Genomic DNA, 20,476 nt, shown 5'->3' on the forward strand with positions numbered 1-20,476 from the left:
AAAGTGGACATAGCACTTTTATCCACAAAATATATCAGTAAATAGACTACCAACATTTCATATAACATTGTTATTATGATCCCTTAGTCATAACACCTTCATCTAGTCCTTATTCAGAACATTGTTGCATAACACCTTCAACCACTCACCTCTTCAATTTTAGGATTTATATCTCATGCCTGTTACTCATGGTCTCTATTACAATGGTGTTTGGCCATATTATTATCTGCTAACACAGTACACACACACAAACACACTAAAAGTTAGAATAAAAAGTAGCTAAATTTGCTATTTATTTCAAAATAGGGCTCGACATATTAAAATTAGCCATTGGCAGTTTATTTTATATGGTTTCTCCTTATTTTTTTTATTTCAGATTGGTTTGAATTGGCCAAAAATTGCATCATAAATATTTTAAAGCTATTTTTTACAGTAGAAGGATTTCATAATGTTGTTACTTCTTCATATGAAGACTGGCTGAGTAGACACAGTGCCTTGTGATCTTGGGCAAGTCGCAGTTAAGTCCATTTCTGGCCAAGATCAGATGACTTGCTTAATACAGGATACCTTCTGTCCCTCTTACCCTGCTCACTATAACGTGACTGTGCTCCATTCACCTCACAGCAGAAATGCACCTGGTCACATTGTCTTGTGGTGTTGCAGGTAACAAGAGTAGTTTCTACCATTTCCTGCAATGACTAGATGAGAAGTTTCCTGTTTTAACACCTCATTTTTAGAAAGTGCTTTTGCTACAATACTTCATTGTTGCTATCCACATGTGAATCATCATCGTCTTCCTCAAGCACTATGTCAAAGTAAGGTCTTGACTTTGCAGGTTGATACATTGACCTTGCGATCAGCTGTTTCTGGGACTGATTCTCTTTTGCTGGCCAAGTTCCTGTTCTGGTTTTGTTTCTTATTTCAATGTTTCTTTCCTTTCTTTTAATTTTTTTGGATCGAGATTTTGGAAAACTGGTCCCAGGTCCAGCTAGGATCCCCAGTGGTTCTGAGAATATGGAGTCCTCATCATCATTCTGTGCTGAATAAAAACATATAGACATACAAAATAAAAAAATAATATACCACCCAAATAACAATATACCAATTAAAAGAATAAATAGAAAGAAGCCTGAACGTAATTGATTTGATGAGAAGAATACACTTACACTCGTACACTGGTCATTTCTAAGAGACAGATACACTGAACTATTTGGCTTATTTGCTGTACAGTATATGTAATAGCATTTTTGCACTATCTGACAGTTTCTAGTAGGTTTGCATTATATTGTTTTTTCTCAGTCTCATGTTTAAAATATATCACTTTTGAGGTAAGTTTAACATGACTGTCTGCAGCATTTAAGGCCAGCTTTGTGGTAGTTGGCCATCAATGACAACACCTAGAAATTGTCAGCTACTGTTCTAGTACAGTCTCTGACTTACCCTGCTGATTGGTTCTTATATGCCATGAAAGCCACACTGTTACCATGCAGAGGTCACAGTTTAAGAACATGGTGTAAATTTACTAGTTTTTAGAAGTGGAGATGTTGCCCATAGCAACCAATCAGATTCTAGCTATTATCTTCTAGAAGGTGCTAGTCAAATGTTAAGTAGAATCTGATTGGTTGCTATGGGCAACATCTCCACTTCTAAAAACTTTCACTTAAGTAAATTTACCCCCATGCCTCTTTATGCCTCAATATATCAACCTGAACAGTGAGCCACAGACTGAGTTAAGAACCTACAGCATCCATATCACTTTATCTGTGCAGACCTGCATGAAGAAATTACATAATGACAGTCTGCCAGTAATGAGTTGTCAGCCCCTGAGGCTTGTTACCACAGTTTCAGGCCTATATGAGCAGCTTCTTGTGAACAGCACATTTTCAGTTTGTTGATGTACACTCTGTGAACCAGAACTCTGTAACCTATACTGCTTGGACACCATCCTATGTTTGAATCCTGGCTTTGAGAGTACTGTCATTATGACCCCTGGACCTCAGGAGACTAAGTGGTCTATTTACTAAGCAGCTTTAGGAGACAGAGTGAAAAGTAATAAGAAAGTGATAAGGTGCCAGCCAATCAGCTCCCAACTATCATCTCACAGGCTGTGTTTGAAAAATGACAGTTGGGAGCTGATTGGCTGGCACCTTATCTCCTAACTAGTGATGAGCGGTTCGGATTCTGAGGAATCCGAACCGCTCCGAACAGGTGGAATCCGTGTCCACCCAAACGCAAGTTCGGGTGTTCCCGCTTGACTCGGATTCCACTTCGAGGCCGAACGTCACCCGTCTGGCATCGGATTCTCGCGAGAGCCAGGTGACGTTCAGCCTCTATAAAAGGCGCAGCGCCCGGCAGTCAGCGCCATTTCGCGTGTCACGCGTAGTAGTTAGTGGTAGTGCACTGTGCTAGTGTTAGATTAGTTAGAGAATAGAGGAGACTGGAGAGTGGACTCGAGTGAGACTAGAGTTAGACAGAGTAGGCAGTGTTCTTGCCGCTGGCATTAATTAATATGTAATTATATATATTATTATCAAAAAAATAACCTTTGTGACTTTACTAGGCATAAGCCCATTGTGTGTGCTCCGTGACTGGGCATAAGCCCACTGTGTGTACTGTATTATACAAGCTCCGTGACAGGGTATAAGCCCACTGAGTGTATTATACAAACTCCGTGACAGGGGATAAGCACACTGAGTGTATACAAGCTCCGTGACAGGGCATAGCCCACTGAGTGTATTATACAAGGTCCGTGACAGGGCATAAGCCCACTGAGTGTATTATACAAGCTCCGTGAAAGGGCATAAGCCCACTGTGTGTATTATACAAGCTCTGTGACAGGGCATAAGCCCACTGAGTGTATACAAGCTCCATGAAAGGGCATAAGCCCACTGTGTCTATTATACAAGCTCCGTGAAAGGGTATAAGCCCACTGAGTGTATTATACAAGCTCCGTGACAGGGCATAAACCCAGTGAGTGCATACAAGCTCCGTGACAGGGCGTAAGCCCACTGAGCGTATTATACAAGCTCCGTGAAAGGGCATAAGCCCACTGAGTGTATTATACAAGCTCCGTGACAGGGCATAAACCCAGTGAGTGCATACAAGCTCCGTGAAAGGGCATAAGCCCACTGAGTGTATTATACAAGCTCCGTGACAGGGCATAAGCCCACTGAGTATTGTACAAGCTCCGTGACAGGGCATAAGCCCACTGTGTGTATACAAGCTCTGTGACAGGGCATAAGCCCACTGTGTGTATACAAGCTCCGTGGCAGGGCATAGCCCACTGAGTGTATTATACAAGCTCCGTGAAAGGGCATAAGCCCACTGAGTGTATTATGCAAGCTCCATGACAGGGCATAAGCCCACTGAGTGTATACAAGCTCCATGACAGGGCATAAGCCCACTGAGTGTATACAAGCTCCGTGACAGGGCATAGCCCACTGAGTGTATTATACAAGCTCCATGAAAGGGCATAAGCCCACTGAGTGTATTATACAAGCTCCGTGACAAGGCATAAACCCAGTGAGTGCATACAAGCTTCGTGAAAGGGCATAAGCCCACTGAGTGTATACAAGCTCCGTGACAGGGCATAGCCCACTGAGTGTATTATACAAGCTCCATGAAAGGGCATAAGCCCACTGAGTGTATTATACAAGCTCCGTGACAAGGCATAAACCCACTGAGTGTATTATACAAGCTCCGTGAAAGGGCATAAGCCCACTTTGTGTATTATACAAGCTCCATGACAGGGCATACGCCCACTGAATGTATACAAGCTCCGTGACAGGGCATAGCCCACTGAGTGTATTATACAAGCTCCGTGACAGGGCATAAGCCCACTGAGTATTATCCAAGCTCCGTGAAAGGGCATAAGCCCACTGTGTGTATTATACAAGCTCTGTGACAGGGCATAAGCCCACTGAGTGTATACAAGCTCCATGAAAGGGCATAAGCCCACTGTGTCTATTATACAAGCTCCGTGAAAGGGTATAAGCTCACTGAGTGTATTATACAAGCTCCGTGACAGGGCATAAACCCAGTGAGTGCATACAAGCTCCGTGAAAGGGCATAAGCCCACTGAGTGTATACAAGCTCCGTGAAAGGGCATAAGCCCACTGAGTGTATTATACAAGCTCCGTGACAGGGCATAAACCCAGTGAGTGCATACAAGCTCCGTGAAAGGGCATAAGCCCACTGAGTGTATACAAGCTCCGTGACAGGGCATAGCCCACTGAGTGTATTATACAAGCTCCGTGACAGGGCATAAGCCCACTGAGTATTGTACAAGCTCTGTGACAGGGCATAAGCCCACTGTGTGTATACAAGCTCCGTGACAGGGCATAAGCCCACTGTGTGTATACAAGCTCCGTGGCAGGGCATAACCCACTGAGTGTATTATACAAGCTCCGTGAAAGGGCATAAGCCCACTGAGTGTATTATACAAGCTCCATGACAGGGCATAAGCCCACTGAGTATATACAAGCTCCATGACAGGGCATAAGCCCACTGAGTGTATACAAGCTCCGTGACAGGGCATAGCCCACTGAGTGTATTATACAAGCTCCATGAAAGGGCATAAGCCCACTGAGTGTATTATACAAGCTCCGTGACAAGGCATAAACCCAGTGAGTGCATACAAGCTTCGTGAAAGGGCATAAGCCCACTGAGTGTATACAAGCTCTGTGACAGGGCATAGCCCACTGATTGTATTATACAAGCTCCATGAAAGGGCATAAGCCCACTGAGTGTATTATACAAGCTCCGTGACAAGGCATAAACCCACTGAGTGTATTATACAAGCTCCGTGAAAGGGCATAAGCCCACTTTGTGTATTATACAAGCTCCATGACAGGGCATAAGCCCACTGAATGTATACAAGCTCCGTGACAGGGCATAGCCCACTGAGTGTATTATACAAGCTCCGTGACAGGGCATAAGCCCACTGAGTATTATACAAGCTCCGTGACAGGGCATAAGCCCACTGTGTCTATTATACAAGCTCCGTGACAGGGCATAGCCCACTGAGTGTATTATACAAGCTCCGTGACAGGGCGTAAGCCCACTGAGCGTATTATACAAGCTCCGTGAAAGGGCATAAGCCCACTGAGTATTATACAAGCTCCGTGAAAGGGCATAGCCCACTGAGTGTATTATACAAACTCCGTGACTGGGCATAGCCCACTGAGTGTATTATACAAGCTCTGTGACAGGGCGTAAGCCCACTGAGTGTATTATACAAGCTCCGTGACAGGGCGTAAGCCCACTGAGCGTATTATACAAGCTCCGTGAAAGGGCATAAGCCCACTGAGTGTATTATACAAGCTCCGTGAAAGGGCATAGCCCACTGAGTGTATTATACAAACTCCGTGACTGGGCTTAGCCCACTGAGTGTATACAAGCTCCATGACAGGGCATAGCCCACTAAGTGTATTATACAAGCTCTGTGACAGGGCATAAGCCCACTGAGTATTATACAAGCTCCGTGACAGGGCATAAGCCCAGTGAGTGCATATAAGCTCCGTGACAGGGCATAGCCCACTGTGTCTATTATACAAGCTCCGTGACAGGGCATAGCCCACTGTGTCTATTAAACAAGCTCCGTGAAAGGGCATAACCCAATGTGTGTATACATGCTCCGTGACTCGAGTTCATAGTGATAAAGTAATATGGATCACGAGAATGAACTGAGAGGAGAGCAGAAACAACATGTAAATGCTAGCACTGTAGCGGCTGGAAGTCAATCACTTTCATCTAAAGCTGATGCTCAAGGGCGTAGAGGCTTTAAAAACTTAGGGAACCTGAAATCAAAAAATTTAGATTTCACAGGGGTAAAGACAAAAAAAAAACCTCTAAAGACTACTACAATTGCAGAGAAACAGAAAATTGGCAACATACCATTCACCACACGTAGCGGCAAGGAAAGACTCAGGCTTTGCCCTTTATTTCTGAGTGGTGGTTCTGCAACTGTCAGTGAGGCATCTTGTGCCTCTCATGATGATAAAAGACCTTTTCAATCAGACTATAGAAGTGTGAAAAAATTTAAAACCAATAAGGCAGTAGAACACACTGTTTTTTGAAATACAAATGTCAGAAATCCCTGAGGAGAGTCTAAGTGGGCCCACGAGTGGCATTGCTATGTGTAAGCCTGACCTTTCAGAGAAGCCGCCCTCCACAGTTTCTTTTCCATCTGTAGTTGTGGGGATGAGCAGTATTGCCGAGGACATAGAAATTGAGGATGCCACCGTGGAATTGCAAGAGGATGAGAGGAATATATGTGCAGCTGACGCTGGCACTAATAAGGATGTTGAGGATGAGGATATTATTTGTATAAGTCAGGCACCAGTGGAAGCAGCTCTTGGCCAAGATAAAAGGCCATTGCCATGCCTGGGCATAGAACCAACAAATCCACATCATTTGTGTGAAATTACTTTTACCCAAACCCTGACAACGTTTGTCAAGCCATTTGTAGCCTCTGTGAGACCACAGTTAGTAGAGGTAGGGACGTTAAGCATCTAGGAACCTCTACGCTATTACATCATCTGCAGCGAGCTCATGACAGGTGTTTGATAACAGAAACTACTGCAAAAAAAACAACAACAAGCAGTCCAGCATTAGCTAGATGCCTTCTCTCTACTAAATCCCAGCACCTGCAATCTCCGCCGACAACACCTTCCTCCTCAATATCCTCAGGAATGATCAGTGGTAGTACAACATCCAATTTGTTAATGCTAAGTCACAGTGACTCCTCCAATTTCCAGGACACCTCAGAAGAAACTGAATCTTTGAGCGCTAGGCCTGCTGCTGCTGGTGGATCTTCATCCCAGAAGTGGACCAAGAAGACTACTAGTAGTATACCAAAAAAACAATTGACTGTTAAAGAATCTCTTGCAAGGGGAAGCAAGTATGACAGCTCTCACCCTGTCGCACAGCGGATCACTGATGCCATGACAGCTATGCTAATATTAGATCTGCATCTAATATCCACAATTAATGCAGTGGGATTTACAGCTAATTGAGGTCATGTGTCCCCGGTACCAAATTCCATCTCTGTTTCATTTTACCCGAAAAGCCATTCCTCGGCTGTTAAACAGAACCTATTGGCCTGCAAAATGCTATTGTACCCACTGTCCACTTAACCACAGATATGTGGACAAGCGGTAGTGGACAAACTAAAGATTACATGACTGTGACGGCCCACTGGGTGGGTGAATCGCCTTCAGCAGCAGCAGTATCTAACAAACAACACCAGCTCATTCAGAGGCAGGCAACTCTGTGCATCACCAGATTCAATAAGAGGCATACCGCTGACAACCTCTTAGAAAAACTAAGAGATGTCATAGAAACATGGCTTACCCCACTTGGACTCTCCTCAGGATTTGTGATTTCTGACAATACTACAAATATAGTGAAAGCATTACAGCTGGGTGAATTCCAACACATCCCCTGTTTTGCTCACACAATAAACTTAGTGGTGCAGGGTTTTTTAAAAAACGACAGGGGCGTGCAGGAGATGCTGTCTGTGGCCGAAAAATGTAGGGACATTTTCGGTATTCAGCAACAGCGTGCAGGAGATTGCAGCACCTGCAAGAGCAGTTTAATTTGCCCTGCCATCAACTGAAGCAAGAAGTGGTAACAAGGTGGAACTCAACCCTGAATATGCTTCAGCGGATGGAGGAGCAGCAAAAAGCCATCCATAGCTATACGACAAGCCATGACATTGGGAGAGGAGGGGGAATGTACCTTACCCCAGCACAGTGGAGAGTACTTTCTGTCTTGTGCAAGGTGCTCAAACCATTTGAAGTTGCCACTTGTGAAGTGAGTGCTGACACTGCTAGCTGGAGTAAGGTGATTCCCCTGATTTCGCTTTTGGAAAAGCAGCTGGAGAAATTGAAGGATAGGATTAAACAAAGTGATTCCGCAAAGTATGCTGGACTGATAGATCAAGTCCTTTGTTCGCTTCGCCAGGATCCACGGGTGGCCAAGATCTTGAAATCTGATCATTATATTTTAGCAACCATTCTTGATCCTAGGTTCAAGTCATATGCTGTGTCTTTCTTTACAACTGACCCAGATCTTAAAAGAACCAAAGCGCTCCTGGTGAGCAAGTTGGCAGCTGAAGTGACACATGGCACTACGATGACGTCTCCTCCTTTGGTTTCTCCAGCAACAGCCAGAAAAAAATGCACCTTTTCCAAAAGACCCAGTGGTGATGCAGATAAGTCAAGTCAACATTTTGACATCTGGTTGGGTCTAGAAGATTTGCCCAACACCAGTGACACCTCTACCGTAACTCCCTCTAATACGATTACCATCCAAAGAATGGTGGAGGATTATTTTCAGGACACCGTACACGTAGACATGTCAGTCCCTTCGAATATTGGAAGAAAAAAAAAGCAATTTGGAGACCCTTGTATAAACTGGCTTTGCATTACTTAAGCTGCCCACCCTCCAGTGTGTACTTGGAGAGAGTTTTCAGTACAGCCGGGAACCTTGTGAGCTAACGACGAAGGAGGCTACTTCCACAAAATGTAGAAAAAATGATGTTCATGAAAATTAACTGGAAATTTCACGAGGAAAACCTTTCCCGCCAATCACGTCACAGTACAGATACTTCTGTAATGGTGGATTCCAGCGGGGATGAACTGATATTGTGTGAGGAATCGGATGATTTCCACACTGATGAGGATGAGGATGGCAATGATGGTGACATCATTCCACTGTAGACCTGTTGCCTTTAGTAGATTGGAAGATTTTTTTGTGGGGGCCCAAACAAACCAAGCACTTCAGCCACAAAGTGGCAGTACCTGTCGCTGAAATGCTTCGTTTGTTAAAGTGTGCATGTCCTTTTTAAGATCCAACATAAAGGGTGGGTGGGAGGGCCAAAGGACAATACCATCTAGTACTACCTTTCATTTCTGCCACTGCTGTGTGGCATAGTTTCATAGATGTGCTTTAAACTGTGGTGTCTGTGTAACTGCGCCGCTGCTCTGACGCTTGGTAACCAGTCAGCTCACTGCAACCCTTAGCCAATAATGGTGAAAGCAATAATTTAAGCTGTGAGGTGGTCTAAATTGACTATAAATGACTGGAAATTAATGTTATAAAGGTAAATAACCTTCTAGAAAGAAAAAAAAAAACAATTTATGTCATTTTAGATTTTTTTGCTAATTTTGGCAAAAAATCCAAAGCCAGTCACCGCAGTTTGGCAAATCCAAATCCAAAAGGCGGATGACGAATTAGAACCAAATCCGCCAAAAATGGTCCGGCGCACATCCCTACTCCTAACACTGCTTAGTAAATAGACCCCTAATTCTTTGGCTCTTATTCCCTAGTTCTGGGATGACTACCTCTCTGGCTGTGGACCCTTGGATATTATCTGGACTTGTTATAACCCAATACCTCAGACTCACCCCCTGCATTTATAGGTACATTATACCCCCATTCACTAAGATTACTCATGCTATTGGAATCCATCAATCAGTATTTGTCATGTGAAGACTGTAATTCCTGACACCAGCCTTACGGGTTCAGAGCTGAGTAGGTGGAATGATGGCTATAAATATAGATTCACTTTATTCATTTTGTTAGGGAAATAGCATGAAAAAAATCTTAAAAGGTATTTCTAAATGCTGTTTTCCACCAGGATATATGATATTAAATAGCACTGATTTGCAAATCTTCCTATTATTAATTTAATATATTGCATATGGTTCCCCTTTATTGCTTTAATCCACTAAAACCAGCTGAAAAAATCACCGTACATATAATAATACTGAATACATTTATTTGTTCATCAATTCCCAAATATTTTCCCCTACTTTTCTGCTACTTTAGTGTTCCTATGAAAATGTGTTCATAGCTATGTTATTTGCTCATCATTATCATTCAAAAATAAATTCAGTTGCTTATTGGGCCAATTTGAATTTTATTGCTTGACACAGATTTTCTTTTTGCTACAAATCATTTACCTTAGTGCAATGTAACTCTGTGATCTTTATATATGTGTACACTTTATGCAGTCATTCACATATACATTTTCATTTGAACATGATTTTTTTTTTTTTTTTATTAAAGAAATTACCTTGAAATGATTCCTGTTCGTTATATTGTCCCGCATTATAACAGTCATGGGGAAGTGATAGATAGCGAACATTTCTGGCATCCGTCTGTTAATAAAGAGACACACATGGTAAATTACTTATAAAACATCTTATTATACAATGGTGATTTATCCAAACTGTGCAACTATCTTTCAAATAACTTTCAAAATCGAGTCTTACTAAAGTCATTTTAATTTTCATGTTTTAGTCTATGTTCTAAAAAGATTATCCTACTAAATAAATAAATAATGATTTTGTGCCAGCTGCACCCTATCACATCATTTGTTTAAATAAACCATATATAAACCATGTCTATTACTCTGTGCAGAAAAACTATGTCCCCCAAACACTTGTATAGCACATATATATGTTACTCAATCCATCTTATATTGTTTTTTTCACCATTTACAACATTAGACATATCAGTGAACAGAAAGCCTGAATAATGCGAGACAACAACTCTGCCAGGAAACTGTGCAGCTATAGCCATTAGATGTTTTTAAAAAAAACCTTAGACATAGTCTATTAAAGAACATATTGAAATAACGCTCCTTCAGTTTTTAGACTCATTGCCTAAGCATACAGTCACGGTTGGACTGGCCCATAGAGGTACAGGAGAAATTCCTGGTGGACCCCAAATTATTTTCTAATGTCAGGTTTCAGATAGTGCACTTGAATTATACATTGTTACTATATTACAGAGTCGGTTACCTGGTAGAACAGAAATATGGATGAACAGACTATGCACTGTAGTATCCATGTTGTCTGCAGGCTATGTCCTCTATAATGGTTAGCCAAGCCTTTGTGGTAACTGGCCACACCCCCTCTGGAGGCAGGCCACACCTTTTAAGCATGGGCCCCTACCAATACCTTACCCTGGTGGGACCTTCATTCCCCAGTCTGACACTGCATACAGTAATAGCCTACTTGCCCGGACTGTCCTAGAGACGACCAAATTTTGGGGATTTCTTCCTGACCCCCGTAAGAGCAGGCAACCCATTCAGACGTGTGTTTGCATGTCCCCTTAGGTGATCACACTCTGGAACGCCCTTACTGATATTATGCATTAAGTTTCAGTGTTTCATTAGTACTTTGTTTTGGGATGAATCCGTACATTCTGTTTTCTTGACTACAACTGAAGTTCACTTGTAACCATGATCACCTACTGTATATGATTTGTGTGTGAGGGAGAGACACCTGCACGGACCCAATAAACTGCAAACCATGTGATAAGAATTGTGTATTCCATACCTGTCTTCCCCATGGGAGACTGCTTCCTTTCCTGATGGTTGAAATACGACGAATGAGTATTTCTCTGTTTTGCCTCTCACTATCCTCTTTTGGTAGATTATACTTGACATATGAAGATGTCTGGACAAAAAAATTACAGGGCATAAAATAATTTTATATACAGTACAATAAGAGCATGTCCACTATAATGTTTTGGTTTTTTAAAGAAAAAAACAAAACAGAACCTCTCTTGCCTTGTTTAGCCTATGGGCACCTGTAATAATGTAGGTTGCATTGATAAATTTTAAAGGAAAGTTGTAAATTACCATATTGTAGCCCACTTATAGCTAACCAGCAGGAAGGAAAAAAGGTATTTCTAAAATGGGCACACAAAAACATAAAATATGCATGAACAGTGAAGGGAGCACCTATCCACTTCAGAGATGAATTCACAATCAACCAATAAGAAGCTCTTAGATAGGACTGTCAATCATCAGCATGTTTTGTACACCAGCACTAAGTTACAAAACTGTGTGCAAAGTGCTAGGTGTCTGCAGGGATTAATGTGTGGTTTCAATTTCAATATGAGTTTACTAAATATGACATCACAAGTGATGATTTAAAAAAAAGAAAACATGGTACAGTAACTGTAAAACACATGCTCCTACATGTGGAATTATAGTGGTTGCAGCCTGTGCTATATGGAATGACAAAAAGGGTTTTAAAAATAATGCCAACTTTCCTTTATTAATATGTGATTTTAAGATATATTGCATGCAGAGCCATGGAGACTTTTAGTGGCATAGTTTCTGTGGAACATAGCCGCTGGGGGCGGTGCAACTACAGGGGTCTTGATTGTGGCATCACAGGGGATACTGGGATGTGTAACTGCTTTCTCTCCGTCTCGTTGTCCCTGACTTTATGCAAAGTGTTATATACTGTAGAGCACAATAAATGGCACCATGAGCAAAGTGTAGAAAAACTTCCTACATTATAAATAAACAAAACAAATACTAATGACTATGATTTCTCTCTATTTCTGCCATAATATTTCAATAAAATAAACACATTTTACCCTTTGACGGACGCGATAGAGACTGTTCGTTAAAATGTCTTTCATCTGTACAACATCTTCTGGGGAAATTGTGTTGGCAGGGTTTCCTCTTCTATAAATTCTACAAATTATTAACAGGAGATACATTTTTACTAATGCAAAAAACAATTGTTGACTGGGCTTGGAGAGCACAGATACTTCACCAATACCAGCCAGTATAAGGATGCAGAGTTTGGGCATCCAAACATGGGCCTAACTATAATTTGTGCATATTCTCTTCCCTCCACCGACACCACTGTAATCATCGGGAAACTATGTGTGCGCCATTATCCTGAGTTCTGCGCATGCGCAGTAGACTCTGACATGGTGTCTTGCACCGCTGAAAGAGGAGGGGTACCACATGGTGACTGCACCCTCTTGTAAACTGCCCCTGTATCCAATGCAAATATGCTGAAATGCTCCCCAATACTATGTAATTAAAATTAGAGATGTGCGGTTCGTTTTTCCTGAAATACAGATACACACAAACTTAGTTCAGAATCACTTTGGGGTTCTAAGTCATATTCGGTTCTGCAGTCAGTTCGGAACTCGGATTTAAAACCGAACTCTGGCTGTGGATTACATGTAAACAGGTCCAAAATAGCTGTTTTATTGATTTTTTTTTTTTTAATCGATTTTCTTCGATTTTATAAGGAATCCAAAACCAAATCCGAACCAAAACACTTGAGGGTGATTTTACCAAAACCAAAACACGATGATGAATTAGAACCAAAACCAAAACACAGGGGTCTGCGCACATCTCTAATTAAAATATTAATCTGTTAATATTAATGTTATGACATTCTGGAATTCAAAAAGGATGTGAATAAAAACGAAAAGCAGACATTCTTGCCATTATGCAAGAGCTACAGCATGCTCACTAATGCACCTTTATCCTGTTTGTAGAAGTTTAGCTAAATAAATATGCCAAATATAGATGTGTCCTCATACACTGTGGCAGGTGCCGGGAAACTCGGCCATGGCAAGTGTCTTTTTTGCTCAAAATGTGCTTCATATTGGAACAAATAACAACAAACAAACAACTGGAAGTGACAAAATTACTGCTAGATTGCACTGATAAATTTAATGTGCAACATTTATTACCAGTTATTTATATAGCGCACATAGGACCTTATTCAGAGACGGACGTTAATGCAATTTCACACGAAATGCAGCTGCAAAAATATGCTAATAGTTCCAGAGCTTACCTGGTCATAAGGATGCCCACAGTTGCCTTCTCACATGCGTGCGACATCACTTACCTGCGTAAATATCCATAACATTGACACACATGGAGAAGCTGTGCCCTTGCGGCAGGTCTGACTAGCTGCAGACTTGGCAGCTCTCCTGGCATGCAGAGGGCTTTCATGCTGCGTAGGAGCTCGCAAAGGGCCAATTTATGCATACCCATGTAACAGCTTATAAATGGTCAGACATGTCTGCATCACTTTGCAATGGATTCCTCTGTGCATTCATAATTGCAGTGCGATTGCTGCGCATGCACAGGTTGGCTTATACACATGAGCGATGACAAACAATTGCTCGATTTGCGTTCAGATCCGTCATGTGTCCATCTCTGAATCAGACCCATATTCTGCAGCGCCTTACAGAGAATATTTGCCCATTCACATCAGTCCCTGACCCAGTGGAGCTTAAAACCTATATTCCCTACATGTACACACTCATACAATAGGGTTAATATTTTGTTGGCGCAAATTAACCTACCATTATATTTTTGGAGTATGTGCTTCATCTGCAACTTTGTACATGTTTAAAACTAATTTCTGTGAGGTTATAGTCACAGCCCAGCATCTCTCGTACACATTGAGTGGTGTTTAGCTCTCTCATTTGAGTGCACAACTGCTCGGAGTTCTGCAGAATTAGGATTCAGAGTACTTCTCATTTACCGCCGCCCAGGAGATGGCAAAATATTTCTACAGGAATTTACAGATATTGTTGCTGGACTAGTTCTGGAACATAAAAGATCCTTGGAGATTTCAATGCATGGGTTGATGATGAGCTCTCTCACCTTGACCAAGACCTCCTGTGCACAATTAATTATCTGGGCCTCACACAAGTCATTCCTTCTGTTACACATAAAAGTGGTCACACTCTTGATCTGGTCTTCCAGATTGGATTGACCTAAACATAAACCCAGTCACGTGGTCAGACCACCACTTAATTCGCTTCTCAGTCGCAAGCCCTTCAAATAGAACTTTACACCTATAGTTGACAAGGTATCATCCAAGGAAGGGTATGACTCCCCATGCTCTTGCAGCAAACAGGGCCGTCCTTCCTAATTTTGAGAGTGGCCTCCTGGCCGCTCGTATAGCTGTGGGTGACCACCCACAGCTATAGTGAGTGGCCAGGAAGATTGTCGCGATGGTCAAGACCATCGCGACCATCGGGCTTGCGACGAGACCCTTGTGGTAGGGTCTCATTGCCGCAAGCCCTGGAGTGCTTTTGGCTCTATCAGAGCCGAAGGCACTCCCAATGACATCACTTGTGATGTCAGTGGGGCCAGCCCCAGACGGTAGGCATTCCCATGGGAACGCCTCCGTCTGGTCAGCCACGCCCCGGCACGCCCACCAAAGGGGGCGTGCTGTCACTCACCATCGACAGCACGCCCCCTTTGGTACGAGACCCGGAGCGACGGCTTACCTGTCGCTATCCGGGTCTCACGCATGCGCACGATGGAACCCGCTCCGACGTGCACATGTGCCCTGGGCCAACATCGACCCGCTTGCGAGCTCTCAGCGCTCGCGAGCGGGTCTGAATCAGGCCCAGAGTTCCTTTCAAATGAGATCAAGACAGCAAAAAATAGGCCAATTCAGTTTTTCTGTACAATGGAGATGCTTTGCAAACCAGCATGCCTGCAGCTTAATGAAAACCTCCATCTCAAAAAATGACAACCTCTGCGTGTGCCTGATTTACTACCAATTACCAGCATACAGTACAGTTGCACCTGCCCTATACTATGTGCAAAATATATTCTTTCAAACAGCCATGCTTTTGCTTACTCCCAGGTCTGCGGAGCCCACATTTGCATGTATACCTTCACTGAGCTTTGACTATGTTACAACCAAGTTAAACTCCTTCAGTCATAATCAAAATACAAATGTCCGAGTATACTGCACTTGTGTGTGCCAATTTTTGGAGCATGTTCATGGAAAATTCACCAAAATACAGTTAACTAAATGGAATAAATGCAACTTTACATCAGCCCCCCTACGAGCAATTCATCTTTGTGCATATATCAGGGATCAATGTGCTCTTGATGATTTGCACCTTATTTCTGCTTGCCCAGCATATAAATAAAAAGTGCATTTTTCTATTTATGCGTTTCTCCTTTGAGTATTATATAATATTAAACATCAATTAATAAGGTTCTGTCTTTGTGTTCTTAATGTATTCATAGGCCAGATAGCTCGACTTATACAAGCAATACTTAACTCTAATACAGGTTATTATTTTGCTAATGATAATGCCGGTTAATTGCAGTTTTAGTGGGATATAAATTGTGATGGTATTTTGAGTAAGGGGAGAAACGTAAGACTTCCCGTTAGTGTGCGAGCTATTGAAACTAACCTTTTTGGTGGCAGAATTTGTGAATTAATAGTGAGCATCTGATCTTAAAATGCATGCTAAAATGGTATTTACTTAGCAAACATTAATTTTAATTTATATTTACTATATATGTGTTTTACAACAATGATCTGGTTTATAAATATAGTTAATGTATTTACTATGATTTATCATGTATTATACAATGACTTTTATGTACATTGTAAAAGTATAACTACCCCCATGTACTCTATTCCATATACATTAAACTTAGTGATGCAAAACTGGAACTTAATATTTCACTCACTATAAATATACACCAATATTATACTACACATGATAACAGGAATTAAATATAAAACCTCACTTACTGTAATGAGGTCTGCGAAGTATCTCTGCTCATGCCAATTTTTGTCATCTCAATGGCTTGTTTAATCTCAAGCTTTTTGTGAAGAGAAACGATACTTGATTTAGGCTGATTTTTACGGATAAGAGCTTTTCGGAGAAATTTGTTGTTCACTATTTTAAATCTAAAATAAAAGCAGTTTATAAAAGTTATTATTGGTTGATATAAAACTACAAATTAAAATGAGCATTCAATATCTTTAATGGCTATTTATTGATCACAAATAGCCTAGCTCACTTGTTCCTATAGGTAAAACATAAGTTACTTGAGTTGAACAAAAAAAAAGGTAATAAGGAACATTGGCCCTCATTCAGAGCCGTTCGCTATTTGCGGTCGTTCGTTCAAAAACAAGGGGTGGCTATTCAAATGATCCGTTCGCAAATTGCAGTCTGTTCACACCTCTAAGTCTGAACGAGCGAGCAAAACATACGCTCGTTTATTTGATAAAAACGCCCCCTGGCCGCTCGCACCATACGTCATGTCCGCTATTTATTTGATTAATCGAGTACATCGTACAGCGTATGAACTGCTCGCTATTCTTGTGGTTGGTTTTTTCAACCACTATTTTGCGAGCAGTTCTGAGTTTAAAAAAAACAAGTGACGTGGTCAATGACGCTGCTGGATTAATTATGCACACCCTTAAAACGCCCGTTTTGACCTTTAAGCACGCCTGCGTTCGAATTCCACTCCCCCGTTTTCAAGCACCTTCCCCTGTTACCACCCACATACGCCTCATTCTGTCACTCAAAATGGCAGGCACTCGCTATATAGCGTACAAACGATTTTCGGCCGCACTGACTGGTTCGGCATGCGTACTAAAAACCGTACGCATGCGCAGATGTGCGAACATCGCTCGGAACGAGCGTACTGCCACTAACGAGCGGCTCTGAATGAGGGCCATTGTTTTTTAAAGGCAGAATGTCTCGATGGGCAGATAACAGCGGTGGCAATTGGGACACAGTGATAGTCCGTAAAATAGCAGCAATGTCTGGAAGCTGTCCCTATGGACGCGTTTTGCTCCTGGACAGGGCTATCACTGTGTCGCAATTGCCGTCGCTGTTATCTGCCCATCGAGACATTCTGCTATCTGACATCTGTACTGGATCAGCACAACACAGCGGGAGGAAGCATATTGGAGGGAGCACAATCGTGCAAGCGACGGCCACGCCAAGGGATTGAGTGCCGCCATCTCCGCATACACAGAGAAACCAGCAGCCATGAGTGCAAGCGACCAATATACGGGAACCCTGTATCGCGATCCCCGCTTATGCGGCTACACCAAGGAATTGTGTGCCAGGACTTTAACATATACAGGGCTACTGGCAACCACAAGTACATGGTACTGTTACAAACAGCTGCAAGTTTGTTTTCACACCATTTGTTTGTCTGTATCAACCTCCTAGCACGCTGTAAGCATCAGTGGGTGATCTATTACGGAGCTGGCCAGTGAGCATAAGTTATCAGTTTCCCATTGATTGACTGGGGATGTAGTCAGCATCCCGGCGTGCGGGTTGCCGACGGTCTAAATACCGGCGCTGGAATCCCGTTATCCCGGCTCCAGTATCCTGACCGCCGGCGGGGGTGGGGGGTTAGGTTTAGGGTTAGGCACTAGGGGGGAGGTTAGGTTTAGGCACCAGGGATAGAGGGTTAGAGTAGGGGTTAGGGTTGGTGGTAGTATACTTAGCTACAGTTGTCGAGATTCTGACTGTAGGGATGGCGCTGTTATTATTCTACCTGGTGGCATCCTGACCGCCGGGTACCCATACCCAACAGCGATTGACTAAACTAAGCAATGGCAATTATAAGAGAAACTTGGGACAGTGTTTTGTTTTTTTTTTATTATTATTAGTGCTACATGCACCAACATTAATTAGAGTTGCTATATATACTGGATGCCTTTTTACTGAGTGGAATAACCACGATTCTTTCATTACTTATATGTGATATATATATGTAATATGTTTGTTTTTTTAAATATTTTTATGGTTAAGAGGTGACCAGGTGATGGTCGCGATGGTCGAGACCATCAGGCTTGCGACGAGACCCTTGTGGTAGGGTCTCGTCCACCGCAAGCCCCAGTGAACTTCCTGCTCTAATAGAACAGGAATCTCACTACTGACATCATGGGTGATGTCAGTAGGGCCGCCCCCAAACGGCAGTCGTTCCTTCGGTAACGCCTCCGTTTGGCCAGCCACCCCCCCTGACCCGCCTACAAAACGGGGCGAGCTGTCGATCAACATCGACAGCCATCCCGTTTTGCTGCGAGCCTCGAGCGAGTGAAGTTCTCACTCGCTCCGGGGCTCGCGTGCGCACTGCCCGGCCATCGACCCTGAATCAGGCCCACAGATCCATCTCAGAGTGATTGACAGGAAGTGCCGTTTGTGGGTGGTGATGGGGGGTGGTCGGGCGAATGCAGGCGTGCCAGTGCGTTGGGACAGCGTTGCAGGGGCGTGCATAAATTATCCACTGCAATACCATATGCAGCCTGGGGCCTCATAGCGTGCGCTGAAGTTAGCAGTTCCTGAGTGAGGTCTGACCTGCCTTTGTACGGGTCCGATGTTACCGATTGTTTTGCTATGTTCCCCAAGTATACGGATGTAAGGGGAAGTGGGCGTCCTCATGTTCGGCTGAGATCGCAATGTGAATGCAAACATTTACATATCGCCACTGATATTAGCAACTGCATTGTGTGCGTGAGCAGAATAGCGATACTTGCTGAATCAGGCCCTCAGTCGGAGAATCTGCAGCTGCCATAGGGTTGGTGCAAGTTTCAATGGTGCAGTATGTCAGAGAACACATTAGAAAGCACGGCTGTACATCAGGGAAGGACTTTGTAGCACTAATTTCATAAAGTAACAGATGCGCGACCGGCAAAAGGCGCAAACATGGATGCAGCTGCCTCCGATTAAGAATCAGCCTCTACATGTTACACATTATGGCTAGAAAGGAAGAACGCTTTACAAGTTTTACATTACAGAGAGTTACATATTCAATTTCTGATATACTTGTTGTTCTGCTTGTAGCTCATTTTTGTTATTTGTCTATGAATGGTGAAAGCGCCATTACTCACATCATGTTATCTATTGTATTACATAACTCAGGTGTGGCAGCTCTCAATAGTGCACATAGGGCTTAGTCACAAGAGAACTTTTGAAGTATTTAACCACTTAACTAACAACCTTTCTCCCAACAAAGGCAAAAATTGTCAATTTTAATTAAGTTTAGAATATATTGTTTAAATATAGATTTAAATATTTTATTTAAAAAAGATACCTAGGAGGTGTTTTGCTCCCCCTGTGTCCACAGGCCCCCATTGTAAAATCCTCCCATCCCCCAGTGAAAATAGTCCTGTTTCCCAGTGGCAAAAGATCCCCAGCAGTATCAGCCCCCACCCCCTGGTGGTATTATATTCCATTGGCAGAGCTCCCACCCCAGTGACAATGGACTCCCCTTCCCCAAGTGTCACTTTATATGCGTTTTTTTTTTTTTTTTTTTTAAACTATCCTTTTTTGTAGTGCATAACCTACCCCTATCCCCCCAGTGCCAAAAGATTTCCCCCCCTATTACCTCCCTCCACCTGTGGCATAGCAGGGTAGGGGGCAATGATCATCAGTTCCCTTTGCTGCAGCTGATCTCTGCACACACATCATTTCTCCCTCGCACTTTTGATTTCAACGCATGCGTGCTGACCACCAGGTATTCTGGGGCACAATTCTGGCAATGATGTTGGTAGTCACAGCCTACATCACTGCCGGGGACCGGAACAGGAGGAGGAAAGCTGTTCTGCACATGTACAAAACGGATTTCCTTATTACCAGTTCCGGGGACACAGAGGACGGCATGGTCAAATGGGATTGACAGTGTCAGGTAAAGCCCATCTGGCTGCGGTCATATCCCTTACAACCATACCAGGTAAGTGGTTAATTCAGATTTTCAAATGTTAATAATAGTTTGTACAATGGGCAGTTCTGCGTTGTCAGTAATAGGGAGGTTTGTGCTTACACTGTTACTGGCTAGATGAATTTGCCTGACTCATTATAATCAATTGAAACAGTAATGATTGGGCATATCCAGGGATGTAAC

The 20,476-nt window shown here is 42.8% G+C and overlaps 1 protein-coding gene across 1 annotated transcript in view; it reads right to left on the reverse strand.

The window, feature by feature from the left end:
- Positions 1 to 359: 359 nt before the first annotated feature.
- Positions 360 to 20,476, reverse strand: part of SLC9A4 (solute carrier family 9 member A4) — a 110,475-nt gene continuing 90,358 nt past the window's right edge. The window contains exons 8-12 of the mRNA XM_088454066.1: positions 16,359 to 16,517; positions 12,406 to 12,505; positions 11,352 to 11,471; positions 10,082 to 10,166; positions 360 to 1,039 (exon numbers count right to left, since the gene is read on the reverse strand). Coding sequence (XP_088310192.1) covers positions 750 to 1,039; positions 10,082 to 10,166; positions 11,352 to 11,471; positions 12,406 to 12,505; positions 16,359 to 16,517 — 754 coding nt within the window. The 3' untranslated portion in view covers positions 360 to 749. The remainder of the gene's footprint in view (positions 1,040 to 10,081; positions 10,167 to 11,351; positions 11,472 to 12,405; positions 12,506 to 16,358; positions 16,518 to 20,476) is intronic.

Source organism: Taudactylus pleione, unplaced genomic scaffold, assembly GCF_031769625.1.
Source record: "Taudactylus pleione unplaced genomic scaffold, aTauple2 ptg000609l, whole genome shotgun sequence".
In the NCBI taxonomy this organism is placed as follows: domain Eukaryota; kingdom Metazoa; phylum Chordata; class Amphibia; order Anura; family Myobatrachidae; genus Taudactylus; species Taudactylus pleione.